The sequence below is a fragment of the Cynocephalus volans genome, chromosome 9 (genome assembly GCF_027409185.1).
Source record: "Cynocephalus volans isolate mCynVol1 chromosome 9, mCynVol1.pri, whole genome shotgun sequence".
Lineage (NCBI taxonomy): Eukaryota > Metazoa > Chordata > Mammalia > Dermoptera > Cynocephalidae > Cynocephalus > Cynocephalus volans.
Window position 1 is genome coordinate 148,978,180 of NC_084468.1, and position 26,252 is coordinate 149,004,431.

The 26,252-nt window shown below is 45.0% G+C and overlaps 1 protein-coding gene and 1 pseudogene across 1 annotated transcript in view; one reads left to right on the forward strand and one right to left on the reverse strand.

Annotated features, from left to right (window-relative positions):
• Nucleotides 1-4,350, forward strand: part of TLL1 (tolloid like 1) — a 232,362-nt gene extending 228,012 nt beyond the window's left edge. The window contains exons 20-21 of the mRNA XM_063108291.1: nt 2,795-3,045; nt 4,216-4,350. Of these exons, the coding sequence (XP_062964361.1) occupies nt 2,795-3,045; nt 4,216-4,350 (386 nt within the window). The remainder of the gene's footprint in view (nt 1-2,794; nt 3,046-4,215) is intronic.
• Nucleotides 4,351-10,432: 6,082 nt separating this feature from the next.
• The window catches only part of LOC134385845 (serine/threonine-protein kinase STK11-like), an 80,480-nt pseudogene continuing 64,660 nt past the window's right edge, over nt 10,433-26,252 (reverse strand).

The window sequence follows — 26,252 nt, forward strand, 5'->3', positions numbered from 1 at the left end:
TTACGCTCGTGTAATTTCTCCAGGACCATATTAAAATCACACCTCTCGCGCATGTACTATTCTAATGTTCATCCTTCGAAAACTCATCTTGTGGATTAATTTCTCTTTTTTTATGGTTAGAACATTAATTCCAGATTTATTAGTTTGGGCAGTGACAGGAATGAGGGTGTGCACTGAAACAAATAAATAAAAATAAGGGAATTTTTTGCAGCATTACTAGTCATCCTTAAATGGAGTTTAAGTCATTTGTTTTTAAATGTAGGCCATTGTTTTCTAGAAATTTTCAATAAAATCAAATAATGATAACTTTCTGTGATTTTCAGATTCGCAAAGCCTTATGAAATCTCTTTTCCCATTTTGTTCAATTGCCTTCATTTCCTCCTTGATTTTTGTTCCAAGCTGGAGTCGGAGAGGATGACCTCTTGCAGAACCTGGTCCTTGTGTCACTACCTTGTTTCTGTGAAGTAGCATAACCAAAGCAAGGGCCTCCTCCACGTCTCCTGGTCCTCCCCCTCCAGCCCTTCTTGGGTGTGGAATAAAAGTAACAGAAGTGCTGACAGTTTTTAAAAAGCTGGAAACAAATTAGTCAACTCTCAAACTTTTCGAAGAGGTAGAATTTTTTTTAAATCTGTAAATGAGATTACACTGGTTTATGTATTTACAGATTGAATTCATAAATATTTTCTTACGAAATATTTTACTGGCCTTCAAAGATATGTTTTCTTTTTTTTTTTTTCCTTTCTGAGAGCAGATTAATAGTGTTTTAAATTGTTGTTCAACTTTTCTGACTTTTCATTTCATTCCTGAGTAGAACCTAGAGTACAGATGAGGGCATTTAGATGCTCTCATAGAAAAATAACAGCAGTAGTACTGATAGCTTACACTTAGATGGCTTTCTCCATGCACCAGGCGCCTTTCAGGCATTTGACATATATTTACCCATGAACTCTTCCATCTAGACCCTATCATGGGGATACTGTGTATGATCCCCATTTTAGAAATGAAGTTGTAGGACAAAGTCCCACAGCTGGTAAAGAACAAAGCTCGAATTTGGAACCAAGCAATTTGACTGTAGAACTCTGTCACAAGGAGAGTTACAGGGATAAGAAAAACACCATGGAGGGAAAGGAGGGATGCTTGGTTTCCAGTCTGTGGGACTTGGGAGATACAGTCCCAAGGCTGATCAGTATTTCACCCTTCTAGAGTGGTTCCAAGAAGGTGTTTCCTCACATATGTACCTTTGTAATGGTGGCAACGGATTGTGCAAGATGTCTATATAACAATGGATTGTGCACAGTATTCCACCTACCTTTTGGAAGACAGAGGGACATTTAGATTGACCATGTAACTTAGCCCTATGGGGAAGCCATTCTCTTGACCGGAATCCTAGTTAGAAGTTCGTTCATCACACAAAGGTCTCTGAATGTGCAGTTGTCTGTGACAATGTTCATAGGTTTGGTTGAACCCTATTTAGACATTCTTGAATGGGGTTCTAAACTTGGCAATTCAGAAATATTTTGTTATTTAAAATCACCAAACCACAATATGGGTAAACTGTATACAAATCTGAAAAATCCAAGTCAGAATTTCATCTGCATAATCCATCTTCAAAAAAGGACTATCTGGTCACAGACGACCATGACAGTGTTACAATTATGTTTTGATATGCAGTGGTTTAGCTTCTCCATATCTTACCATATTGATTTTTATGGGACTTTCTTGATTTTAGCACAGAAATTCTTGCTTCCCAGGGACCATCTCAGTCCTTGGCAGAAAGAACCCCTACTTTTTTCTGACACTTTTCATATTCTATTTCATAACTCAAACAGGGGCCTTGTTTGCATGTATATTGGTTCATGGGTCACTGTAGATTCCCTCTGTCTTTATGTAATCTCTAGTTATTATAAAGTTTGGGGCTCTGACTACAAAGGGTTCCTGAGAAAATGTCTTGAAACCTTTATTCTCCAAGTTATAGTAGCTATAAGTTTTTAGGCACACTTATTTATTTATTTGGTGTATTTACCTGTAGGGGCAAAGGTAATAAACTGGTAGAGCACATACTTATTAATATCTCTCTAAAAAAGAAGCTGTAAAGAGCATTTAAATTATTTCATTATAACAAACAGAAAATATAACTGAATAGGTTCTGGAACTACAAAGATGACTATAATTAATGATGTGTGTGTGTTTTTTTCTAATCAAATTAGGCAAATATTTCTACCGAAGTAAAATAATACTGTTCTATATATTCTACATAGAAAGTTCAATATATCACACACACATACAGAGGTTATATGTATTTTGATGACTTTTAAGTTATTTCTTATTCTTTTGGACTCTGGGTTCTTAAAAGATTAAGATTAAATTTGAGTTAAGCCCCTGGCCTTTTCTCCATGAAAATATTTATTTGAAATTAAAAGCAGTACTAAGTATAATAATAAAAAAATTAATTCAGGTTACTGTGTCGCAGGGGCTGTTCTAAGTGATTTTTATGTATCAAATTCTCAAAAATCACTAATACTGGTAGCATTATTATCATCTGCATTTTCCCCAGAGAATGACATCACTTACCCAAAGTCACAGAGCTCTAGTAGGTGTTAGAGCTGAGATTCCACATCAGGGAATGTGGGTCTGGGGTCTTTGCCAGTATCCATTACAGTATCTGACTCACCAGTTATGGAAGAATCGTAGCCAATGCTGGAGGTGGAGAGAGATGTTTAGACTACATTGAAATTGAAATTGGACCTGTTAAAGCTCATTGAGTGTACTCATTTCATTTTTCTTTCCTGGGCAGAGTGTGGTGGCCGATTGAAAGCAGAATCAAAACCTAGAGATCTGTACTCGCATGCTCAGTTTGGTGATAACAACTACCCTGGACAGGTCGACTGTGAATGGCTGTTAGTATCAGAACGAGGCTCTCGACTTGAATTATCCTTCCAGACTTTTGAAGTGGAAGAAGAAGCTGACTGTGGCTATGACTATGTTGAGCTCTTTGATGGTCTCAATTCAACAGCTGTGGGGCTTGGTCGATTCTGTGGACCTGGGGTAAATACGCTACCAACAGGATATCATAGACATAACAAAATGCCTATTAGTTCCTGATTGATATGTGTAACATTTAAAAATTGGCAATGTTTTTGGGGAAAAAAGTTACGCCATGTTATTGATAGCTTGACAAAATACAGCATGCCTCTTCTACCCTTACCACTTCTTCACTTCTAATGAATTTGCCTGATAATATCAGGTGAGACAGATGAATTCAGTCGTTATAATTTCTTGTTATTTTTCCATGTGCATTAAATATTTAAATACTTACTAATCTAAAAGCAATACGCTTCAACACATACCCTTGACAATTTTGTCACCTCCCTAAATTAAAGCATAAAAGAAAAAGGTACATGCACACCGTTCTCATTCACTTTCCCTTTTCAACAAGTATATTTGGTGAGAGTAGCAGGATCATCCGTGGTGTGGGCTCAGCCAGTGCTGCAAGAAGATTGCTTCGTTGCACAGTGTCACTTGTGCACGTGCAGAGTGCCAGATACAGGTCAGAAGAGGTTACTGTGAAAAATAAGAAAAAGAAAAGTTTAAGACTTTCCGAATGCTTTTTTCCCAGGACTCACTGCATTAATATTGAATAGTCTTCTGAATACTTATTTTATATTTTGTTCTGAAGGTATTAGTCCCAATTTTTGAATGTCTACCAGTATCTGTTGCTTAAATAATACTGTTGAACTCCTGCCCAAATAGCAACTGAAGTGAAACGAAAAAGCTTCTTGGTATTTGAATTACCAATACAAGAAGTAATGGAGGATTTGGATTCTGGAAGTGACTGTGCCGCAGAGCAGCTTCCGAAACAAATTTTATATATCTTTACCTTCTTTGATCCTCACTTTACTTATTTGTAAATCACCAGAACTTGGCTTAAGGGTTTGTGAAAAAACACCAAGTTCTAGAGAAGAAAGTTCCCAGAACTTGGAAACAGACTAATATATGTTGAAAGTGCAGCCCTCTCGCTGTTACCCATGTGATCTCTAGCATGTCATGTGTATCTCTGAATCTCAAGTTTTCTGATCTGTAAAATGAAGAAGTCAATCGAGATTGTTGGGAATATTAAATTATATGCTAAAGGAAAAATTCCCAAATACATATTACATTGAAGAAAAAGTGACTTGTTCTGTTTTGTGTTTATTTGCTTTTTTTTTTTTTTTTCAGCCAGCAGAAGATATCTATTCAATTGGGGATGCAGTTTTAATTCATTTTCACACTGACGACACAATCAACAAGAAAGGATTTCATATAAGATACAAAAGCATAAGATATCCAGATACCACGCATACCAAAAAATAACACCAAAACCTTTGTCGGAACATAAAGGAATGTGCATAATGGAGAGAAGGCGTATTTTTTTAAAAGTGCGATATTAGCACAAATGTTTTATATGAATTTGAACACAAGAAAACTGTGAGACCAAATTATCTCTGTCTAAAAGAGAAGCTTCCAGCTGATCAGCATTATAAGAACATTTGAACTCCATGCTTGCTGGAATTACTAAAGCTGGTGAACGGGCATCGAGTGCTTCAAAGACAACTCTACAAAGCTTCTCTGTTCACAGCTTGAACTAGAAGACACAATTCAGACAGTTCACTACGGGGGCTGTGACCCTGCAGACTGTTCTTTTTGACAAACTTTCAAGATTTGGGGACATTAAATGATCTTGCAGGTCATAAACTGGAAAACCCTCTCCTTGTGTCTTAGGATAATTGTCTTGACTTTGTGTCTTGGATACAATTTAAATCAGATTCATATAAAGTGATGTGAAATGGGAATCTTTTGAGAGTGGTTTGTACTTTTAATGTGTGTGTGTGTCTGAAGTTTGGAAACTGGAATATTTCAGCTTCATGATTTTCACTTGCAGGCCAGCTTAACCTCTTTGAAACACAAATGATCAATTTGACAAATTTGAAATGTCAATAGTGTCTATTATTGCAGTTAAATTCTAGACATCATTTATTTAAGTCCTGGAAAAACGCCCCGTTAATTGGTAAACTCAGTTTTTTCTGTGGAAGTGCTGCCTTTTCACACCGAATCCAAGAAGCCTGTGATGTCTTATGAACCTTGTGAGAAAACCCCAAAGAGGAGTGGGTAGGATTCTCCTAAATGTCCCCCCAGATGCTTCATATTCAAGTCACTGCTGCTGCTACTGTCTTTCTTCTGTTTTTGATCTGTTATTGTTGTATCTAGTACTGTTGATGTCGTCATGGTTAATGTATTTTTTTAAAAATGAAATGAAGTAGAAATCAGCTTGTGAGGATTGAAATATCTTTTTTTTTTTTCTCTTCCTGGGATACAATTTTTAAAAACTGTAATATTGGTAAAGAGGATTTGTTTCTAAAGATTTCCTATGGTGCTATTCCATAAACATTTTTTTAAACACGTTTTTGACCTTTGAGCCAACCACCTGTAGACTGTGAATGTCTCCCTATCCTTGGCTGGTGATTTGACGACTTGTTGAATATATCAAGATGTGTCATTGCAAGGGTGGCACTTGTCCTGTGGAACAACTACTTATCATGCCTTAGAATTCTTGAACATGATCAAACAGATCCTCCTAGGGACAGACACATCTTCTGAAGTATTGAGCACAATAGTGTATGTTAACCAGTAGCTCTGCGATGAATATTCATTTCCATGACTGAAAAATTGGATATAAATATAGTGACCTACTTCTGTTGTAGAAAATGTAATTTTAAAATGAATTTTCTCCTTTAAAGCCATGTGTGTTTTTAATATTAATGTATGTATATGTGAGATTGTTTGAATGAGTAAAACTACAAGAAGATGGTTGAAAGTAATGGATGGTTGAAAAGTTCAAATCTATGTGCCAAGTTCTACTAGAATCCTGGTTGAAATAGCACCTTTCTTAGGTTTCATGGACAAATAATGGGAACTTCTAATTATTGTCAATCCCATTTTAAAAAGGCTGTTTCCTTTAGATATTTTTTGATATTTTTTGGTGTTGATGTAGAGTGCTATTTGAAGTAGATTTGTTTCTGTTACCTGTCCATGAACATTCAACATTTAATAAAATTGGGTTTATTTCTTCATTTTTACAAAATCAAACTATACACACAGATGTAGCTTTTTTTTTCTTCTCATTTTGCACTGAAAAATCTTTACTTGCATATGAATTGTAAAATGTAAATACACTTTTAAAACCAATGTGTTGATCTTATTGAATGCCACTTTGGAGATATATAACGATTGCCTGCAAAGTAAATGAGCCTTTTAGTGGAGCTGATTTATTCCAGCAACTTCTTCCATATTTTTTAACTCATGTCCAATTAGCCAAAATATCCCAGGAATAGAGGAGAGAAGAACAATAGATTAACCCCTGCAGTGCTGTACGCTCCTCCTAGCCTGGTGCTACGCATGTGCACTAGCTCTTTCTAAACTCCATACGACGCTGTGACGACTGTCCTAAAGTTCTTATTTTGCAGTTCAGGAACTAGGGCTCAAAGAAGTTATGTAACCTTCCTAGGGTCACAGAATAAAGTTAAATGTTGAAACCCAGCTTGGCTAATATCAAAGTCTGTGCTGGTTCTACAAGATGCAGTGCAATCAATCTTGACATATATAATTAGTAGATATTTTTATGATGAAACCTTTCCACATAAAGTAAATTTTAGGGGTGAAGTCAAGTAAAACCATCAGGATAAACATATTATTCCTTTCAGGAACAGCATGAGAATTAGAATAGATATCTATAAGCACCAGAATTAGTACTAGAAATTTTTTTAAAAAACTATAGATTGGAGTTAGTATGGACCTTTTGTTAAAATAAATATGTTAACTTATTTTACCTGACATGGGAGGGAGAATGTAGTGTTCTCTTTTAAGAAACACTCTGGATATTCCAGTTGACAGCTTATTAGTCCACAATGAACTGTGCTCAACACGACTGGGAAATTAAAGAGGGTATTTAGAACGCATACAGAGATGTGGTCATAACTTTAGGTTTTCAACGTGAACATTAATTTTTATTGTATCGTATGTCAATTATCAGTTTCCTGCATTTTTTTTATATTAATTCAACATTTGCCTTAAATGTGTTGTTGAACCTAAATAAGTTTCATTGTTGTTTTGTTAATAATTGTTAGTTACTGTTCTAGGCATTTTATTAAATTAATTTTGTAAATTATTTATAACCCTTACATAAATATTTTGGTTCTGTTTTATATTTGCCAGAGTTCTAATTTCCACAAAATGCTCACCGATTATACTCCAAAAAAACCTGTTCCCACTTAATATGATTTTATTAAATTATTTTTAAATGTCAATTTTGAAAATAAATCTAGTTCATTAAGACCATGATTTAACAAAACTGCACAAAACAACTTTAAGAAAAAAGAAATGAAATGAATGAGAAACAGCAATTATACTTCCAAAGTCCCCAAACATCCCATGCCTGTTTTGGCTGGACTTTTGCAATCTAAGACTAATTTTGATCTGTCACAGTATCAGGTTCAAATTCTGTCTGATTTTGTTTTTAAATATCTCAGTCTTTTTTATTTGGTTTCGGTTACTGCTGTATTTTTTATGGTAAGCTTCAAATATCAAACTTTTTCTGCCATGTAGAAAATGTCTAAAAACATCTAATGCCTAATTTTATTCTTCATAAAGTTAAAAGTTATTTTTTAAGAGAAACATTAGAGTACATCATTTAGATTTAGTAAAACTATAAACATGTGTGACATTAAAAATAACTTTTACTTAAAATGATTATCAAAATGTTTGGAAACTTTTATTTAGTGATAATGGGAATAAGACTTGCTTTTTGGAAAACCTTTGATGCCACTTGTTAAGTTTGGCATGGAAGAAGGAAAACAGGATAAATAATTGCCTCCTAAAATTTATAATTGTAATTTCAGTAATGCCTTCTCTTCTGCAAGAGCAAACATGTACTATGAACTTATCAAAAAGATTTTTTTAAAAAGGTGGTCTGTGAAATCATTGAAGCTTTTTATGTCTCAGTGCATGGTAAATGTTTACAGTGAATATTTAGCTTTTGGTCTTTTAGTGATATAAAGTTTAGAAATTCTGTCATTAGCTTAGGAAATAAGTGATAGAAAGGCTAGCTCTGCTACATCCTGAAATAGCACTGTCAGACTCTAAACTTTCTTTGGACGACTGCTTTTTTCACTGTCAGGCCTTCCACCTGCTCTCCTTTCATTTACCCCCAGTGCCTTGAACCTGAATCCAAGCTGACCCTGTGACTCTAATTCCAACCACAATATCCTACTGCAGGGACCAATGCAGGATGATTCCAAAGGAATTGTAGGGTCCTGGGCACATCTTGCTGTATATAACCTTCCCTAGTGTAGAACTAAGGGCTCAGCATTACAGCTGCTCCTGTCATTGGTCAGCTCTCCTTCCAGACTCTAACTCCATGAGGCCAGATATCTGTCTAGATCTTATTTGTGTCCATAGTGTCCCCAATGCTGATAGCATTGTCATGGTAGTTGCTCAATAGATGTTTAATTGGATAATTTAGAAATATATTCATATTTTAAAAAATGAAATATGTTCATATTTTAAAAAATGGATTTAAAGACTATTTTAAGAAATAGTGATTTTCTTTTATAGTGGAGCAAAATTTCAAAAGATCATTTTATGGCAACAAATGATTTCCAATGTTCTGCTTTCAAGTTACAAGGAACCTCTATAGAAGTAATATAAGTCCATTGTAGAATTTTTTTAAAAGGAAATAAAGAGGAATCAGTGTGTGCTAGAAATTATTCATACTCCTAACAACCAGACATTATCAATATAAATATTTTGTCTGTATCCATTTCCCTCCCTTTCATAAGAGGGTACTTCCAAAGGTTTATGGAAATGCTCATGTTATCTTTTAATTCTATTTTTCCACAAACTTCCTGAAGTACCCTCGAATCTCTATTTCTGTCTGTCTCCCTGTCTATCTATGTCTCTCTATCTGCTCACCGCCTTCACAATCAAGTGTGTGTGCATTTCAATGTGGATGAGGTTTTCTATTTCAGAATAAAATTCTCCCCCACAGCTCCACTGTGGACGCAGGAAATGAGTTGGCAGTGGTCTTGTGAGTAAAGGAAAGATTAGCTGGGCCAGTCTTGATGGTCAGATGTGTGTGTCTGATTTAAAATGTAAATACTTAGCAATCTGCAAATGTACATGCTATATCCTATCAAAGAATGATGTCCGCAGAAAATGTGATTAGTCCTTTTTATATTCTTCTAGAAGGTTCACTATTTCATGAGAAATTTTTTTCACTGTTCTTGAAGAATTGCTTTTGTGGAACATTTGCAGGCAGTCTCTAAGGGACTCCTCAGTGAAAGAGCCAAACCACTTTACACATCTGGTGTGTAGGTGGCAGAGGTCACCAAGATACAGGTGTAAATCCCATTAACTGAGGTCAGGTTTTTAAAAATGATCTCAGTGGAGAATCTCTAAAACAATAAAACCCTGATCATCATTATAAAACAATGTAACTTATCAACTCATTGCTGTAAATTCTATATCCCACTATTTCAGATTCTTTTTTCACTATTCTAACCTTTCCCGGCTAAACATTGAAAACTGGATAATCATTCCCACTAATTCCGTACTCTCCTCTTGCATCCTCTTTCCACATTCAGTAATAAAAACATTGTCAAGGGCAACACGACCACGCTCTGCGGTGTGCAGCACCAACGCTGGACGGCAGCGTTATGTATTAGAGCACGCAATTCACAGCTGCTTGCGGATTCAGTTTTCTTACTTTCACCACTTTCAATAACCAAAACTGTTGGACATCGGCAAACAAAGTTGAGCAAGGTATTCTTATAATTTTACTAAACAGCTGTAATCATACGCTCTCCTGCAAACATACAATACCGCAGTTAACATTTTATATATATTACAGGAGGGTACTTCAAAAAGTTTATGAAAAGATTTTGTACTATCTTCTAATAATATTTTTCCACCAGCTTTCCTCCTCCCAAATCCAGCAGTTTTATTTTTTCTTAAAAAAAAAAAAAAAGAAAAAGAAAGAAGAAGGAACCAACTAAACAGAAAACGTAAGGCAGCCACGTGGCTTGCTCTGGGCAGTTCTGCATGCGTGGCTGTGAACAGGAGGTCTGGTCCTCACACTGGCTTCATCTGTGGCTCTGATCTGTTTCAGCACGTCACTAGGTGGGGGAGGCCTGAACTTGTCGCAGACTGAGAACAAACCATGAAGGTCTGGAGCAGGGTGGGGAGCCAGCAGTCCAAACATAAAACATAAAGTGCACCAGCACAGCAGTGTGGCAGTGACCTTCCTAGGTGGCCTGCAGGCCGGGAGTCAGCAGGAAGACAGAGGAGGTCCTGGGCCATGGCACCTGCCGGGGCTCCTGGAGACGGGCTGCAGGCGCTGATCTCACTGCCGCTTGCAGGCAATAGCCAGTGATCTTGCTGCTGAGGAGCAGGCCTTGTGGGGGGAGGGGGAGTATTTGGTGCTCAGCTGTGCAGACTCCACACTGTTCATGCACATGGCCACAACAGGTCCGTTCTGACCCGCTTCCTTTTCTGTTACCTGTCTGGGCACTGCAAAGTCCTGAGTGTAGATGATGGTGTTCTTGATGTTGAAGAGGTCCTTAATCTCACTGGCGCCACTGTGCAGGTCCCGTCCAGTTTCGGCAGGATGGGCACCAGCGCCTCGGACAGCAGGTATTCCTTCTGGAATGAGCTGTGCTGCTGGATCTGCCTTATGGAGAACCACTTGGCGGGCTTGTACTCCAGCATCTCTTTCAGCAGGTTGGAGAGCTGGGAGCTGCAGTCCTCGGTCATGTCCACCTTTCTGATGTTCTCAAATGGCTTGTAGATGTTGTCCTCCTTGAAATGGTACAGGTTCGTCGTGATGTAGAACACGACCCCAGCTGACCGATGACCATCTTGAAGCCAGAGAAGGTGTGCAGGCTGCTGGTGATCTTGGGTGGCTGGAAGGCTTGAGAGCCCTGGCTTGTCTGGCACGTGTCATCAACAGCGAACAGGTGCAGGGCCTCGGTGATGCCCAGGTTAGAGATCTTGAGTGTGCCTCTGGTGGTGAGCAGCAGGTTGCTCTGCTTGATGTCCTTATGGATGATGCCCCACCTGGGCAGTCACTTGAGGCCACTGATGAGCTGGCAGAAGTACCCATGGGCCTGGCACATGGGGAATGCGTGTTTGGAACACTGTCCAGCACCTCCTGCATGCTGCTCATGCAGTAGTTCATCACCAAATGCATTTTTTCTTGCTTTCATCGTGCAGAAGGTCCACCAACTGGATGATGTTTTTGTGTCATAACCTCCTCAGTAGTTTCTTTTGGGAGGGGTTCATTGCCTTTTTTCTTTTTTCTTTTCTTTTTTCTTTCTTTCTTTTTAAATATTTGGAGAAGGGAAGTCAGGGCAAGAAGAAGAATCTCTCACCTGGGGAGTAAGTGCTAGCTAGTGCTCCAGGTGCAGGTGCAGAGCCGGCTCCTCTCAGGTGCTCCAGGTGTAGGTGCAGAGCTGGCTCCTCTCAGGTGCTCCAGGTGCAGGTGCAGACCTGGCTCCTTTCAGGTGTTCCAGGTGCAGGGGCTCTCACAATGTCTTTTCTGTTGCTCAAGAAAAAAGAATTCTGTATTTTTATACCAACTGCACGAGCTTTTCCTTTCATCCATATCTGTATTTTGTTTGAGGAAAAATGATAATTATTACCATTTAACGATTCAGTTAGGATAGAATAGGTTATGCCACAGTAAGAAATACATGCCCAAGTATAATAGCTAAACATAAAAAAGCTTTATTCTCACCCACGTCACAGTGAATGCATGTTCAGTGGCTCTCCTGTTTGGCTGTACTGCAGAAGAAATTCAGGGACAGAGGTGGCTTCAGACTTGTAATTCTGTCACCTCGGAGTTTCTGTTTCTAGAAGTTCTGCTGAGAATAACAGAGGGAGACAACAAACGTGCTCTTAGCTGCCTCAGACTGGAAGTGCTGAAAGTGACACCTACCTAGTGTCCACGCGCCTCCCATTGATGAACATGAATCGTATGACCCCACCTGTAATTAGCACTGATTTTCTCCACCACAATGACTGTTATTTTCCAAGCAACTACTATGTTCTTTACTGGTTTTACATTTTAACATTCCACAAAAAGAAGAGTGAGTGTGCTCTGAAGATAGACCACCTGGGTTTGAGCTCTGGTTCTATCACCTACCTGCTTGGGCTGATTGATACACCCTCTGTCGTCTGCTCAGTTACTTCGTGCATAGAATCAGTAATAATAGTAATATATACCCGTAGAGCTGTGAGCACCAATGAGTTGGTTAATTAATATATGTAAGCCTTAGAACAGTGCCCAGAACATACCACTCAGTAAGTGCAACTTACTGTGGTTCTTTTGGCAGCTGATGGGGGAACTGAATGCATGACGTTGGTGCTCTAACCACCTGAGCTAACTGGCCAGCCCTGCAGCCTGCTGCCCATGGTCGGTCTTTTCTCTGAGCTTCTGTTTCCTCTTCTATAAAAAGGAGATAATTCTGTTTTATTTTTATTTTTTGTTCTTTGGTTGTAGTGAAATCACTTATAAACGCCACTTCACTTGGACACAAGTTTGTGTGTGTGTGTGTGTGTGTGTGTGTGTGTGTGTGTGTCGCAGTTTTGCAAATCTCTTTAATATCTGCCTTAAGAGGAGGCAGCTGGGCTCTCAGTTCTGCTTCTGCATTCAGTCTCATGCGGCCTCGGGAAAACCCAACTGAACACTTGGAAAAGAGGGAGAGTGAAAAGGAAACAGCATCTTAGTATTATTATGAACATGGTTTGACTTCATTCCGATTGCACGTTGAGAAACGCTGCGTTAAGCAAATGTGCCAGGTCGGGCTCCATTTACATAGGCAGAAACTGGAGCTCAATGTGATAGAGTGACTTCCCCAGGTCACAGAGTGCCTGGGTGGCCAGGGCCTGGCTCCTACCCTGGGTCGGCGGGCCCTCCATACCCAAGTTGAGTCCCTGTCCTCTTCAAGTCGCCCTCTTTCCCCTGGGCAGGTGGAACCGCATCGTGGGGTTCGTGGAACAGCGCAAAGAGGAGGTGAGCGCGGGGCTCCCAGTGGAGCAGCACGTGTTGGAGGTGGCCGAGGTGCGCTCCCAGGCGCATGAGAAGCGGCGGGCGGTGGAGAGCGCATCCCGCGCCAGCGGCGCCCTGCTGCGGCGCCTTAGCGGACTGGAGGCCGCTCTGCAAGCGCTCGAGCCACGCCAGGCGGCCCTTCTGGAGGAGGCGGCCCTGCTGGCTGCGCGCTCACGACGCAGGTGACGCGGCTGCACCCGGGCGCGGAGCAGCTGGGCGCCGAGCGGGGCGCGCTACCCAGCGGGGCTCAGGCCTGCGGCGAGGCGGCGGCGGCCGGGAGCCTGCTGCACTTCCTGCAGGAACGATCTGGAAACTTTCCTGCATCGGCTCGTGGGCGCTCAGGAGGCGGCGGGCGGCAGCGAGGGGCCCCTGCCCAGCAGCCTGAGAGAGGCGGACGCGCTGCTGGCGCCACACGCTCCACTCAAGCAGGAGGTGGAGCAGCGCGAGGAGGACTCTGAGCATCGTGGCGGCCAGTGAGGCGCTCCTGGCTGCAGGCGGTGCCGAGCGGGGTCGGCCTGGCGCTCGATGACTGGCTGCCGCGCCTCGAACTTGGCCGTCACAAACTGCTCGGCCTGTGGGGGGCGCCAGCGAGGCGCTGGTCCAGGCGCGTGTCCAGCAGCTCTTCCTGCCTGACCTGTGCCCTGCGCCTGCGGTGCCCACACCCAGGTGCCCGCTCGGGATGCGCTGCGCGGGGGTGCGGGTCCGAGGCCGCCAGGGATTGCTGGGGACAGACAGATGCGTGGGCGTGGGGGTGGGAGTGGGGGTGGGGTCTGCCGGGACCTGTGGGTTCAAGGCTTTTCCCAGATGGCTGTGAGTTAGGAAGGTATCCGGCAAGGACAACTGAGTTCCTGGATCACCCGGTGTATGTGAGGGCGTGTGCACACGAGTTTTCATGTTGTTTGTTTGTTTGCTTTATTGAAACATGATTGTAGTATCTGGGGAGTACAGCGTTGGATATCAACACCTGTGTGCAACATGTGATGCTCAAATCGGGATAATGAGTATGTTCAGTGTCACACAACGGAATCGTTTTTTGTGGCCCTTTACCAATTTCTTGCTAAACCCCCACCACCTGTCCCCCTTGTCCACCTGCGGTGGCCTCTGTTCTGCTGAGATAATTATTTTGACTTTGCAGCCACGTACTTTCGTTCATTCATTCACTCATTCTCAAAACAAGATTCATTAGGTGCCCACTCTGTTACAGGCTCTGTGCTAAGTGCCAAGGATCTAATAAAAAGCAACATCCAGTCGTCAAAGTTACTGTCCTCCTATCTCCACGGACCTTGGAGCTTAGTGGGGAGACAGACAATAAAATGAGCACATGGTCAGAAGTGAAGTTGCAAGTGTGATATGAATGCAGGTAGTTAATTGAGGGTTGGAGCAGGGATTCTCGGAGTGGAACTATGTTCTAGCTCCCAGTTCCTGGCCATCTCCCACCCTCTCCTACTCATCCACATACAGGAACAGCTCAGGGGAACCTCAGAATGAAGAATGAAGACAGCAAGAGAAAACTGCTCACTCCAAAAAACCTTCGCTGACTCTCAACCAACCAGAGGTCGAGTCTAAACTCCATTTAAGGCCTTCTAGGGTCTGACTCGCTACCTGAATTTCCAAACCTTTTCTCTCGCCCCCGGTGCAAGCTCTCTGACGTGGCTCAGCGAGGCCCGTCACTTCTCTGCAGACATACTTTTTGTTATCCCCTTCTCTAAGCTTTGATCCCATAAAGTCCCAGCAGGGAATGCCCCACCCTGCTGGTCCCCGCACCCATAAATCTCTCTCACATGTCGCATTCAAGCCTGATCAGGTTCCAAACCTAAACAGGTTCTAAAGAGGAACCTCTTATTTTTCTTTCTTGTCAGGAATATTTGCTTCAGGTACATCTCATTTTATATTAATATCATCAGTTACGTTTATATTTAACTTTTTTTTTTCCTTTTTTGGCGGTTGGCACAGGGATCAGAACCTGTGACCTTGGGGTTATAAGGCTGTGCTCTAACCAGCTGAGCTAACCGGCCAGCCCTGACTTTTCTTATGTACATGAAATATGAATGGCTCTCACTCATTCCCAGCAAACATCTCCTTAATGTTATGGAGAACACAGAGGTAACAAGACACAGCACCCACCCTCCCTGGCCTTCCTTGACCCTCTCCTACACTACACATGCGGACAAGCGTCCAGGGCAGCAGAGGTGGCAGCCCCTCACTGTGCTGGGGGTTTTTGCTTCAATGCAGGTATCAGCATGCGGAAGCCACACCTGGAGGCAGCAGCAGCTGGGCTGGAACCGTGCTGTGTCACTCTGCAGCCCTGTCAATGTGGAGAAGTGTCTTCCCCAGTGTGATCTTAGGGCTCCTGGTTTATAACGTTCAGGGACACCCAGTGATGGCCACCTCCTCCCAGGCTGATCTGAGTGTGATCACACAGTGCAGAGCAGGCTGGGAGCTACCAAGGACTGTGCAGAGGAAGTGGCGCTTTGACTGAGAAAGGTGGCCTGGCAAGTGGTGCAAAGGGTCCTGGCCTTGGATTCAGGAAACCAGGGTGGTGACGCTGCTGATGGCACACGCATGTCCCCTCGGCATCCCTGAGTTCACCTGACACTGGGGCAGCAGGTCCTCTGCAGGCCTACGGCACCCTCTCCCCAGAGAAGCGTACACACACACACAACTACACATGCACGCTTGTACACACACACCTGTACACACACACACATGCTTGTACACGCACATGCACCCACTCACATGCACACACACAAACGTGCCTGCACACAGGGCAAGAACAGGAAAGAGGAACACTGCATAGGACACACCCTGCGCGCCTGGGTAGAAGGACTGTATTTTTAATGTTATTATTCATTCCTATTGAACTACTACTGATTTGCTTATAATCATTATCTTTTATCTTTGTAATAAATGTCTATGAAAGTTGAAACTAGGTAATGTACTGGACTTAGTAAGTGAGTGTTCAGTGGATGGTATTTAATGTGATATAAATATTTTGTAAATATAAAATAATGTACACATTAAAAATATTTACATATTATGGGCCAACCCGTGGCTTACTTGGCAGAGCGTGGTGCTGACACCAAGTAAGGGGTTAAGTTCCCTTTAACGGTCATCTTTTAAAAAAAAAACATGTTTACATATCACTTAAAGGAGAATAAAAGTTTTCGAAACTCCCACCTAACAAAGCTGGTCCACATTCATGTCTTGGTCACGTCTCCCAGGCTGGCTCTTCCATTCGACTCCCTCTGTCCTGTGTCTGTCTGTCTCACTCTTTCTTCTTTCACCCAAACAGTCGTTTACATACAGGTGTGTTTGCATGTTGACAACACATAAATGTTTTTCAACCTGAGACCCTCGGTACAGACTACAAACTGACGTTTACGTAACAATTTCTGTGCACAGCTCAGCAGCCGCTCAATGTTCCCTGGTCCATGTGGACCAGGTTTGAACACCCAGCCCCTCTACAGGATGTTAGAGACGTGGCCAGCCCCTTGCTACCTCCACCACTGCGGTGATGAAAACACTTCCACAGAAACCTGGGCAGCTGCGGTTGTGGAATAACCTCCCCGGATCACCGCTGCTTGGCAAATAGACGTGCCTGAGCATTCTGTTAGGAGCTGCTGAGCTGTTCCCGAGATGGGGTATCTACGAACACGTCTCCCAGGGCATCCGCTGGGACCTCTTCTTCCCACATTCTCACCGGAGCTGGTCATCACCGGACATGCAGACCTGCCAATCTGATGGGGCAAATGCCATCTGAATAATGAGTAAACTTCTGTGTGTCATCATAATGGAGGCTGCGGATGTCTGACATTTACTGGCCACATGAATTGCTTCCCTTTGGAACTGCAGGAATATGTCCTTTGTCCCTATAAAAACATGGATAAATGAGAACTCTTTGTACCACTAGGATGCAATATGACCTTTTCTCTGCCCATGAAGAATTTTCCAGTCTGGGGTTTGTCTTTTCAGCTTTTGACATTATTCTTGTTTTTGTTTTGACCAGGAAAAGTCAGCATTTTCCTCTGTGGCCTCTGGCTCTCTAGTCATTCAAAAGTGGTTCCTATTTCAAGATTATGGCAATAATAACTATCAGGGCTTTGTGTTTCTACATAGAGTCTTTGATTTTTCTGTAATTTTCCTCTTACTAAAAACATAAAATGAAAATTAATTAGTTCTTTCTCATATAATGTGGCCAGATACAAAAGGCCACATAACACATAACTGTACTGATAGGAACAATCCATGATAGGTAAATTCACACACACAGAAAATGGCGTGGTTGTCAGGGACTGGGAGAGGCGGGACGGGGAGTGACAACTTAATGGCTACAGAGTCGATGAAGCTGTTCGGACACTAGACGGTGGTAAGGGTTGCAACATATTAAAAATGTACTTAATGCCACTGAACTGTAATTTTGAAAATATTAAAAACACTTTATTTTATACAAGGAATATTATTGAAAATAAAAGATGAAAAAATTTGAGGAGATGCAGGACACAGACAAAAATGAGGAGAAGCACAGCGTCAAGGAAGGACAAGAACAGATCTGGAGTGGGGACTGGTGAGGGTGGTTGTGGGAGCTCTGGAGCCAGGGCTCCCCCGGGTGCTGGTGTTTCTTCTAATTCTTTTGATGTTTCAGGAGCGGTTACGTCAGCTTGCTCTGGCTCTATCTCTGGATCTTGATCTTGCTCCTGCTGTTTCTCATGCTCTTGATCTTTCTCTTTTTCCTGCTCTTTCTCTTGCTCTTTCTCTTGGTCTTGCTCCTCTTCTTTCTCCTGCTCTGGATCTTGCTCTTTCTCCAGCTCTTTCTCTTGCGCTTTCTCTTGCTCTTGCTCTGGATCTTGCTTCTCCTCTACCTCTTGCTCTGGCTTGCCTCTGGATCTTGCTCTCGCTCTGCCTCTGGCAGTGGAGGTGGAGCTGGAGCTGGAGCTGAACACAGCAGTAGCTCTTGAGACACTTGTTCAGCCTGGGCAGAAGCTGGAACTGGAGAGACAACAATTGAAAATATCAACGTGAGTTTCTATGTCTCTTAAAAGGACACTGTCTTTCTGAGAAGCCCAAGTCCAGAGACCCAGCCTCAGGAAGTCTCCCCACACTGCAGGACACTGCATGATTGTTCTGAGTACTCAGTGCCCTTGTCCCCAGCCTGCTTCTGGAAACTCTGCTCTGTGTGGCCCAGCCCAGCCCTCTCCCGAAACCCTCACAGGCACCCACCGTCTTCCTCCTCACCCTCAGTCTCCGCCTCACTAGGCTCCAGGTGCTCCTGCTTCTCCAGCTGCGCCAGAAGAAGATCAGCCTTGCGCTCCACCTCTGAACCCGGCATATTGATGTGTACAGAGGCCAACAGAAACTTCAAAGAAAAAAATTCAGGAGGCTCATGGAAATCCATGGAATAGAAATCCAGCCAGATCTTTAGGATGTAGGACATGGCACTGGGGGAGACAGGTGGGTAGCAGCGTCAGAGGCCTGGCCTATCCCTCTATGCTGCCCTCCCAGGGCTCCCGTGAGTGAGATGCAATCTTGTACCCTCTGCCCCTGCCTTTCCATAGACCAGCCCCTCCAATTTCCACCCCCTGTAGGCAGCCCTGGCAGAGACGGGCCTGGCGACCAAGGAGGGGCTGGCAAAAGCTTCCATGGGAATAGCCTTCAACCACTGATGTGACCATCTTTCCCTTTTTCAGGGAAACCTGACACCCTCCTCTGTCTGTGTCACTGCCCCGTCCCTGCTGGAATGACCTGCCCACCCCAGGAGGGTGCTGTCTGCTCTGGGCATTACTTGCTGGCACACAGGATGTGTCCAGGAATATCTGATAAATGAGGAAACAGAGGGTGGTTCTGCTCCCCTGGCCTACCCACGGTCCTTGGAAAAGCCCAAACTTGAGCTCACATCTGGATGTATTGCCCAAGTGTCTGCATGAAAATCTGCATCTCCTCTTCCCACTGACACCGATCTCTTGTCCCTGACCACACTCTGCGTCCCCAGCACCAGATGAGCATCTCCATGGAGGCTCCAGGCCTGAGTGTGAGCGGGATGCTCTGCACACCTCCTGCTCTGGCTCAGCACGGGCTCTGAGGGTGTGGGCAGGGCTGGAGGGGACAGGGTGGGGAGGGATTCTCTCTGGGCTCACTCTGCTCTCCAGCCTCTCACACCCTACAGTGCCTGAGGCCCCATCCCCAGCTCATCTTGACTCCTTTTCCTGCAGGGAAACCCTGAGCCCTCAGCACTGTAACAGGAATCATAAGATGTATGGTAGCTGGAGTTCTGCCAGCTCCCCAATCCACAGGCCCCTGCAGACCACCCACAGTTGTGTGGAGATGGGAGCCCCTCCATCTGCACCCAAACCCCACTTACCATTTTAGCTGCTCCAGCGATTCGCCATCTCCATCACAAAGAGAAAGGTCTCTTCCGTACCTAGAGGGGCCCAGTAGGGTGTCACGTCTACCATATGGTGGCACTACCTGCTTCTCATGTCTACTGTGACTGTCTCACCTCTACCTAGAATGGAAGCCCAGGAGGGCAGGGAATGTAGTCTCCTCGGTTCATTGGATTATGGTCAGTGCCCAGAAAGTGACGGCACATAGTGCGGCTTCACATATGTTTGTTGAAGGAATGAACCCCAACCAACTCCTCCCAAGAGAGCTGGGTGCACCTGAAGCCACTCTGCCCGCCCCTGGTCTCCCTGCTTTGAATACACCCAGGAGCCTGCAGATAGAATCTCAAATTTCCTGTAAAAATGTGAAAACAGTGAAGCCCAAGTCAACGAGGTCAGTGAGGGGGTGACAGGGACTTCCTCACGTGGAGCAGGAATCCTGAATGAGGACGACCGTGGCCCCTCCAGCAGACCTTCCACAGGGCTGGACTCAGGAGCAGCACTTTCCATGGGGGACCCACTGGAGCTTGTTCCTGTGACCACCCACTGATCCTGGGGGGAAACTGAGGCTCAGAGGGGTGTGGTGTCAGTCCCAAGACTCACAGCTGGGAGGCAGCCTAGTGACACTGTGCGATCGAGGGCCAGACTGCTCACCTGAGGATAAGCACGTCCAGCACATGCTGGGGACTGGCATAGATGCTGTAGTTGAACAAAACTGAGTGGACGTAGAAGCAGTCGCCATGCAGGACAGCGGGCACCAGCTGCTCCACCCACTTTTGCAAGGTGCATGCCGGGACAGGCCACACCATATGGGTGGCATCCCGGCTCAGGGAAGACTTGTCTTCACTCTAGGACAGGACAGGGGAGAGATACACAGTGACAGCACCGTGAACCCCCAGGAGGGAAGGGGCTGGAGGACAGTCTCAACCCCAGGGAGGACATGAGAAGACAGACAGCCTGAGGGCCCAGGGTTAAAGTACAGGGTGGTGGTTGCCAGCCTGGCAGTCCCCTTTCACCCTGCAGCCATGACCTTACGTTTGAACACACCAGGACCAGCAGGTTTATAAACCCCCTCATCCTCTGCCCCTGCCCAGGGAGGGTGTCCCATGTCCCCATTCCCCACACACTCAGGAGGAGGAGGGTGTGGTCACCTAGGGAGGCTCATACTGCTGGCCTGGCCTGGCATGGCCCGCCCTCCCCTGCGACAACTGACATTAAATTTGGGGACCTCCTGCCAAAAGGCCACAGTGGTCGAGGACGAGGGTTGAACCAGTGCCGGAAGCATTGGACAAGCCTCTCAGCACAGGACTGCCTGGGGCTACGGCCCCGGGACCTCGGGATACAGCACAACATCTCACTCTGCCTGTGGCCAAGTGAGCTGGGGAAGGGGCTGTGTATAGAATGTGGGTGCCAGGTTACCGAGTTCCGAGTTCTGTTGGGGTCTGTCGTCAAGGAAGTGAGGTCACTTCCTGGTACCTCATTTCCTGGGCCTCTTCTCTGTGTACAAGCCTGCAAATGACCCTCTGGGTACCTGACTGCTGACCCTCCTTCCCCATGAACTCTCTCTATTGCCCACACTTCCACCAACACTGCCTGACCACACCCCTGTGCAAGGCATGGGTGCAGCCAGCATCACAGCTCGAAGGAGATACATGTACGTTCAGCCCCAGCTCCTGCTTCTTATCACTTATGTGACCCTGGACAAGCCACTGTGACTCTCAGGACCTCCCCAGTCTCCCCTTCTGCACAGTGGTGATCATTCTAGCATCTTCTTCCTAGGGATGGCATCAGGCATGTGTGAGAAAACATCTCTAAAACCTATGGCCAGTGTCACATGCAGCTAATAAACACAACTAGAGATAAAATCCATGACGGTGTGGAAGGTAGCATGGAATACGACTAACGACAGGTCTGGTTCCTCTCATATAATCTTGAAAATGTCACTTTTGCTCTTGGCCTGTTTCCCTTTCTGCACCATGCGACAGTTGGAGTTTCATGCATTCACATACTGCTGTCCTCCATAAAACCTCACAATGGCTTCATGTATATTTAGGTTTGGACTCAAGTGCCACATCTCTGTCTGTGTGGTGGGTGACTCCTCAGGGGCTCCCAGTTGTCCCAACCATCTGCTGCAGACATCCTCACGTAATCCTTTGCCCTGCAGGGTGGACTGGACTTAGTGACTCACTTCTAACCAATAGAGTATCAAAAGTGAGAAGGTGTCACTTTCTAAATGTCATTTTAACATGCCTGTCACTAGAGTCTTGTGCTCTGTCTCCTCTGCTCTCTCTGTGTGTATCTACCATATGCCAAGCATGGTGCCAAGAGCTGGAGAAAGAGCTGATCAGCTGCACCCTGGCTTGGGAGAGGATCCCAGTATAAGGAAGATGAGAAGACGTACTATCGGGTGCCTGCCATTCTAAGAGAGGAAAGGGTAAAGTGATCCAGGAGGCCATCAGAATAGGTCTTATTTTCTTATTGTATTTTCTTTTTGATTTCCTAGATCCAGACAAAACATTAGTGCCTATTATTCCAACACCCCTGTTCTGCAAAAGTGAATCCAAAAGCCTGAGGAATCAAGTGACTTTCCCCAAGTCATCCATTCTGTTAGTGGTGTGGGTGTGTAGGTCTCCCTAACTCTTCTGTCCTCCCAGCTGTATTCCCTCCAAATGCTGCCCAGTGTGTTCACAATACCCCAAATCCACACTCCTTCCCACGGCCAGTTCCACTTCTGCTTCTCCGGCCCGTGTTGTACCATATCCTCCAGCCACACTGGTGGCCTTTTGTTTTTTCAAACAGAGATCACTGTTCCTTTTGTCCTTGATTTTCTCTCCCCAGATCTTTACTTGGCTGCTCCTCCTCATTCAGATCTCGTCACAAGTTGTTTCCTCAGCATGCTTTACTGATACCCCAAGTAAATAGCAACCCCCGTCCCATGACTGCCTGTTGTCCCATGTATTCCCATGATTAGAGTTGATGGTCTTCACAGCCTTTCTCTCAGTCTGGAATTAGTTTATGTGTTTATCATCTATTTTCCTCTACTTACAAAAAGCTCCAGGAAAGCCAGGCTCTTGTCTCTCCTTTCAATACTGTGTGTCCAATACTCTGAGCAGCGTGGACCCATGATAAGTTCTTAATCGTTTTTTGCTCAAGGAAGAAATAATTCTGGTTACGACAAATTATGCACAGGGTAAAGTAAAATCTACCTAAGTACTGTGATTTGAGGGCACCAAGAAGAATATATTTGTAAAAGGAAGAACAAATGACCAAGTAAGCTAAAATCTCTATGAGGGTATGTCAAAAAGGTTTTGGAAAAATAGAACTGAAAGATAATACAAATCCTTCCCTGAAAGTTTTGAAGACCTCCTGTATATCACTGACTCCTTACAGTAAAACTTTAAAACAGAATAGTGAAATGCAAACTACATGAGGAACATATCACATTTTCATATGTTTTCTGAGTGTTTCAATATTTTTCAAAGTCATTAACTGTCACCTTCCTCCAGGCGAAGCGACTAGTCAGTAAGAAATGACTTTCCAGTAGGTTCGAAGTGGTTGACACTGCCCAGGAAAAGAAATGGGCCCTGAACAGAGATTTTGAGAGTATGAACTTTGAACGAGAAGAAGTGGTGAAGGGAGACGAAATGGAGAAGCCAGGAAAGTTGAAGGTAAAAGTGGGGACGGGCAGATGTGGCAGTGTTGGTGGGAGCTGCAGAATTCAGTCTTAGTAAAGAAGGCGAAGGGCAAAGTTAAGAGGAATTGCAAAAGGGAGTGAGCGATTAACATGATTAATGTTGTGGAACAATTAATAGAGTCAAGGACTGAGCTGTATGTGTCCTTTATACTTAGCAAAAAGGTCATAGTCGGCAACTGTGATTAGTTAATATAACTCCAGCTGCTATAACAAGTAAATCCTTGCATGTCAGTGGTTTGCATAATGGAAGTTTGCTTCTCACTCACAGAAGAGTCCAGAGCAGGTGTTCTTTCTTGGCAGGTGGCCTTCCTTGTGCTGATTCAGGGCCCATGTTCCTTCTTTCTTTTGGTCCCTTCCTATTCTAGGGCTCCAGAGTCTCCTGCATTCAGCTAGTGAGTGTGGAAAAAGAGACAAGAGAAGGCACAACTGCTTTTTAAATCCCTGAGCCTAGAAATTAGACACGTCACCTCAGTTTACATTCCCTTGACAGAGAACTAGTCACAAGCCCCGGTACATGCCAGGGAACCATAAAATGTAGTCAGCGGATTGACACTGATTCTTGGAAATACGTTGTGGAAGGAGAAGCACAGATAATGAATGGGAGCTGTGAAGGTTAGTTCTAGGTGTCCACTTGGTTAGATGAAGGAATGCTGGGAGACCTGGTAAAGCTCTCTTTTCAGGTGTGTCCATGAGGGTGTTTCCAGCAGAGATTAGTACGAGAGTCTAAGTGGCCTGGGAGGGAAAGACCCACCCTCAGTGTGGGTGGGAACCATCCGATCCACTCGGGATCCAGAGAGAACAAAAGACAGAGGGCAGAGGTGAGGATCTGTGTTGACCGGCTGGAGCTGGGACACACTCCTGTCTCCTGTCCGTGGACATCAGAGCGTGAGACTCCTTGGCTTTTGGGTTCCAGCACTTACACCACCGACACCATCAGCTTCCCTGGTTCTGAGGCCTTTGGACTTGGACTGAGCCATGCGACCGGCATCCAGTTTATAGACGCCTATGGTGGGAGTTTTCTTCATTGCCAGTGAGCTAATAAATCCCTCTCATATAATTATAACACGTCCTATTGATTCTGTCTCTCTGGAGAGCCCTGACTAACACAGATGTTGGTACCAGGAGTGCTTCTAGAGAAACAGAAGCTTACAGCTTTGTATTTCTGTGCTGTCAGTTGTAAGCTTTCCTTTTTCACTTCTGATCATATTTATTTGACCTTCTCTCTTTTTTTCACTTAGGGCGGCTAAAGATTTGTTCATTGTGTTTATCTTCTCAGAATATCCACTTTTGATTTTCCTGATCTTATTCATTGATTTTCTGTTCCCTAGTTCATTTATTTCTGCTGTGATCTTTATTATGTATTTTCTTCTACTAATAACGTGCTTAGTTTGTTTTTGATTATTTAGTTTCTTGAGGTGCAGTGTTTACGTTGTTGATTTGAGACTTTTCTCCTTTTCTGAGGTAGGTGTGTATTGCTATAAACGTCCCTCTTAGAACTGCTTTTACTGTATCCTATAGATTTTGGTGTAACGTGTTTTTACTTTCATTTGTCTCCAGATTTTTAACATTTTCTTTTCAGCCGTTCCCCAGCGGGCTGCGTTCCCCGCCGTTTCCGGGCGCCAGGGCCTTCGCGGCTGCAGTCCCCGGGTGCGCGCCCGCTTGCGAGGTCTTTAGGCTCAGCCGGCCGCCGTCCCGCCTTCTCCGGCCGCGCGTGCGCGCTGGGGCTGGAGCGCGGACGACGCTGCCGTGTGGGACGCGAGGATCGCGTGCTGGTCGCCGGGCACGACTCCCACGCGGCTCTTCTGCCCTGGGCGCCGGAGACCAAGAGCGACCACCCAGGCCCAGGTGAGGCGGTGGGGGCGACCTGGGGCTGGAGGCGAGGAGGGGAGGGGCGCGCCCGCGCCGAGTGTCCCCCCCGGGACCCGAATTCACAGGCCCCGAGTGCGCAGTGTCTCAGGGCCGACCCTTGGGCCCTTGCGCCCCTCTGCCCCGCCGCATCCCCGGAGCGCTCTGCAGGTCCCCGGTCGGTGGGCGCCGGACTGTGCGCCCAGGTTTCTACGCCGGGAGGATCGCGCTGCCCCAGCGCCGCTTGCGGGTGCCGTGGACAGTCTTCCACAGCTCTAGAGCTGGGGACTCCGGCCCTGCGTGCTTCCCCTCTGCCCTTTCTGGCCCGCGTCCACGTTGTGAAAAGGTACCTCCTGGGGGCTGGGGACAGCCCCAAAGGAGCTTCCTGGAGAGAGTGATCTGTGCCGGCTCCTGCAGAAACTCTCCAGGAGCCTCCTGTTGATCCTAGATTCAAACCTCACTCCTCCCAGGTCTTGGAAGCTTTCTCTGCGACGTCCAGTAGGCTGGCCACTAGCTAGGTGTGGCTATTTAAATCGACCTAATAATGAAGGAGTCCATTCCTCAGTCCCAGTAGCCACAGCTCAGCTCTCAGTAGCCAGGCGTGGCCTTTTGCTGCTGTGTTGGATGGCCAGACGGGAATCTTGCGGTCATCACAGAAATGTCTGTGGGCCAGGCTGCTGGAGAAGATTGGCATGGCCCCTGCTTCTCCGTCCCCTCCTCCTGCCAGATGCCATTCCAGCCACACCTGGCGCCCCTTCCTCCCCGACCTGCAGGCTTTCCTGTCCTCTTAGTTCCTGGCCTAGGCGGTATCTGGCCATCCTCCCACAGGTCTGAGCTTACTGTCACTCGCTCATCTTCCTGACCACTCTCCCCAATATTTCCTGTCTCAGGGTCCCTCTCCTTTCCTTCGCAGCACTTCTTGTTTTGTCATTGCTACTTATATGCATGTTTTCCATTTTATTTTTGTAGTCTATGAAGCAGAGATTGGCATTTATTGCTTACTGTACCCTCAGTGTGGGTGCAGTATATGCGGTTGAAAGATCCAGGTGGAATCTGTTACTACTGGAGTTCTTTGGCTGATGAAAGTGGTACTGTATGTGGTTTAACCTCATAGCTCATTGAAGGTCCTCAGTAGAAATCTGGTGCAGTAAACGTGTGGACACAGGGCAGCTCAGGATCAGGAGCGCAGTCGTGATTGCAG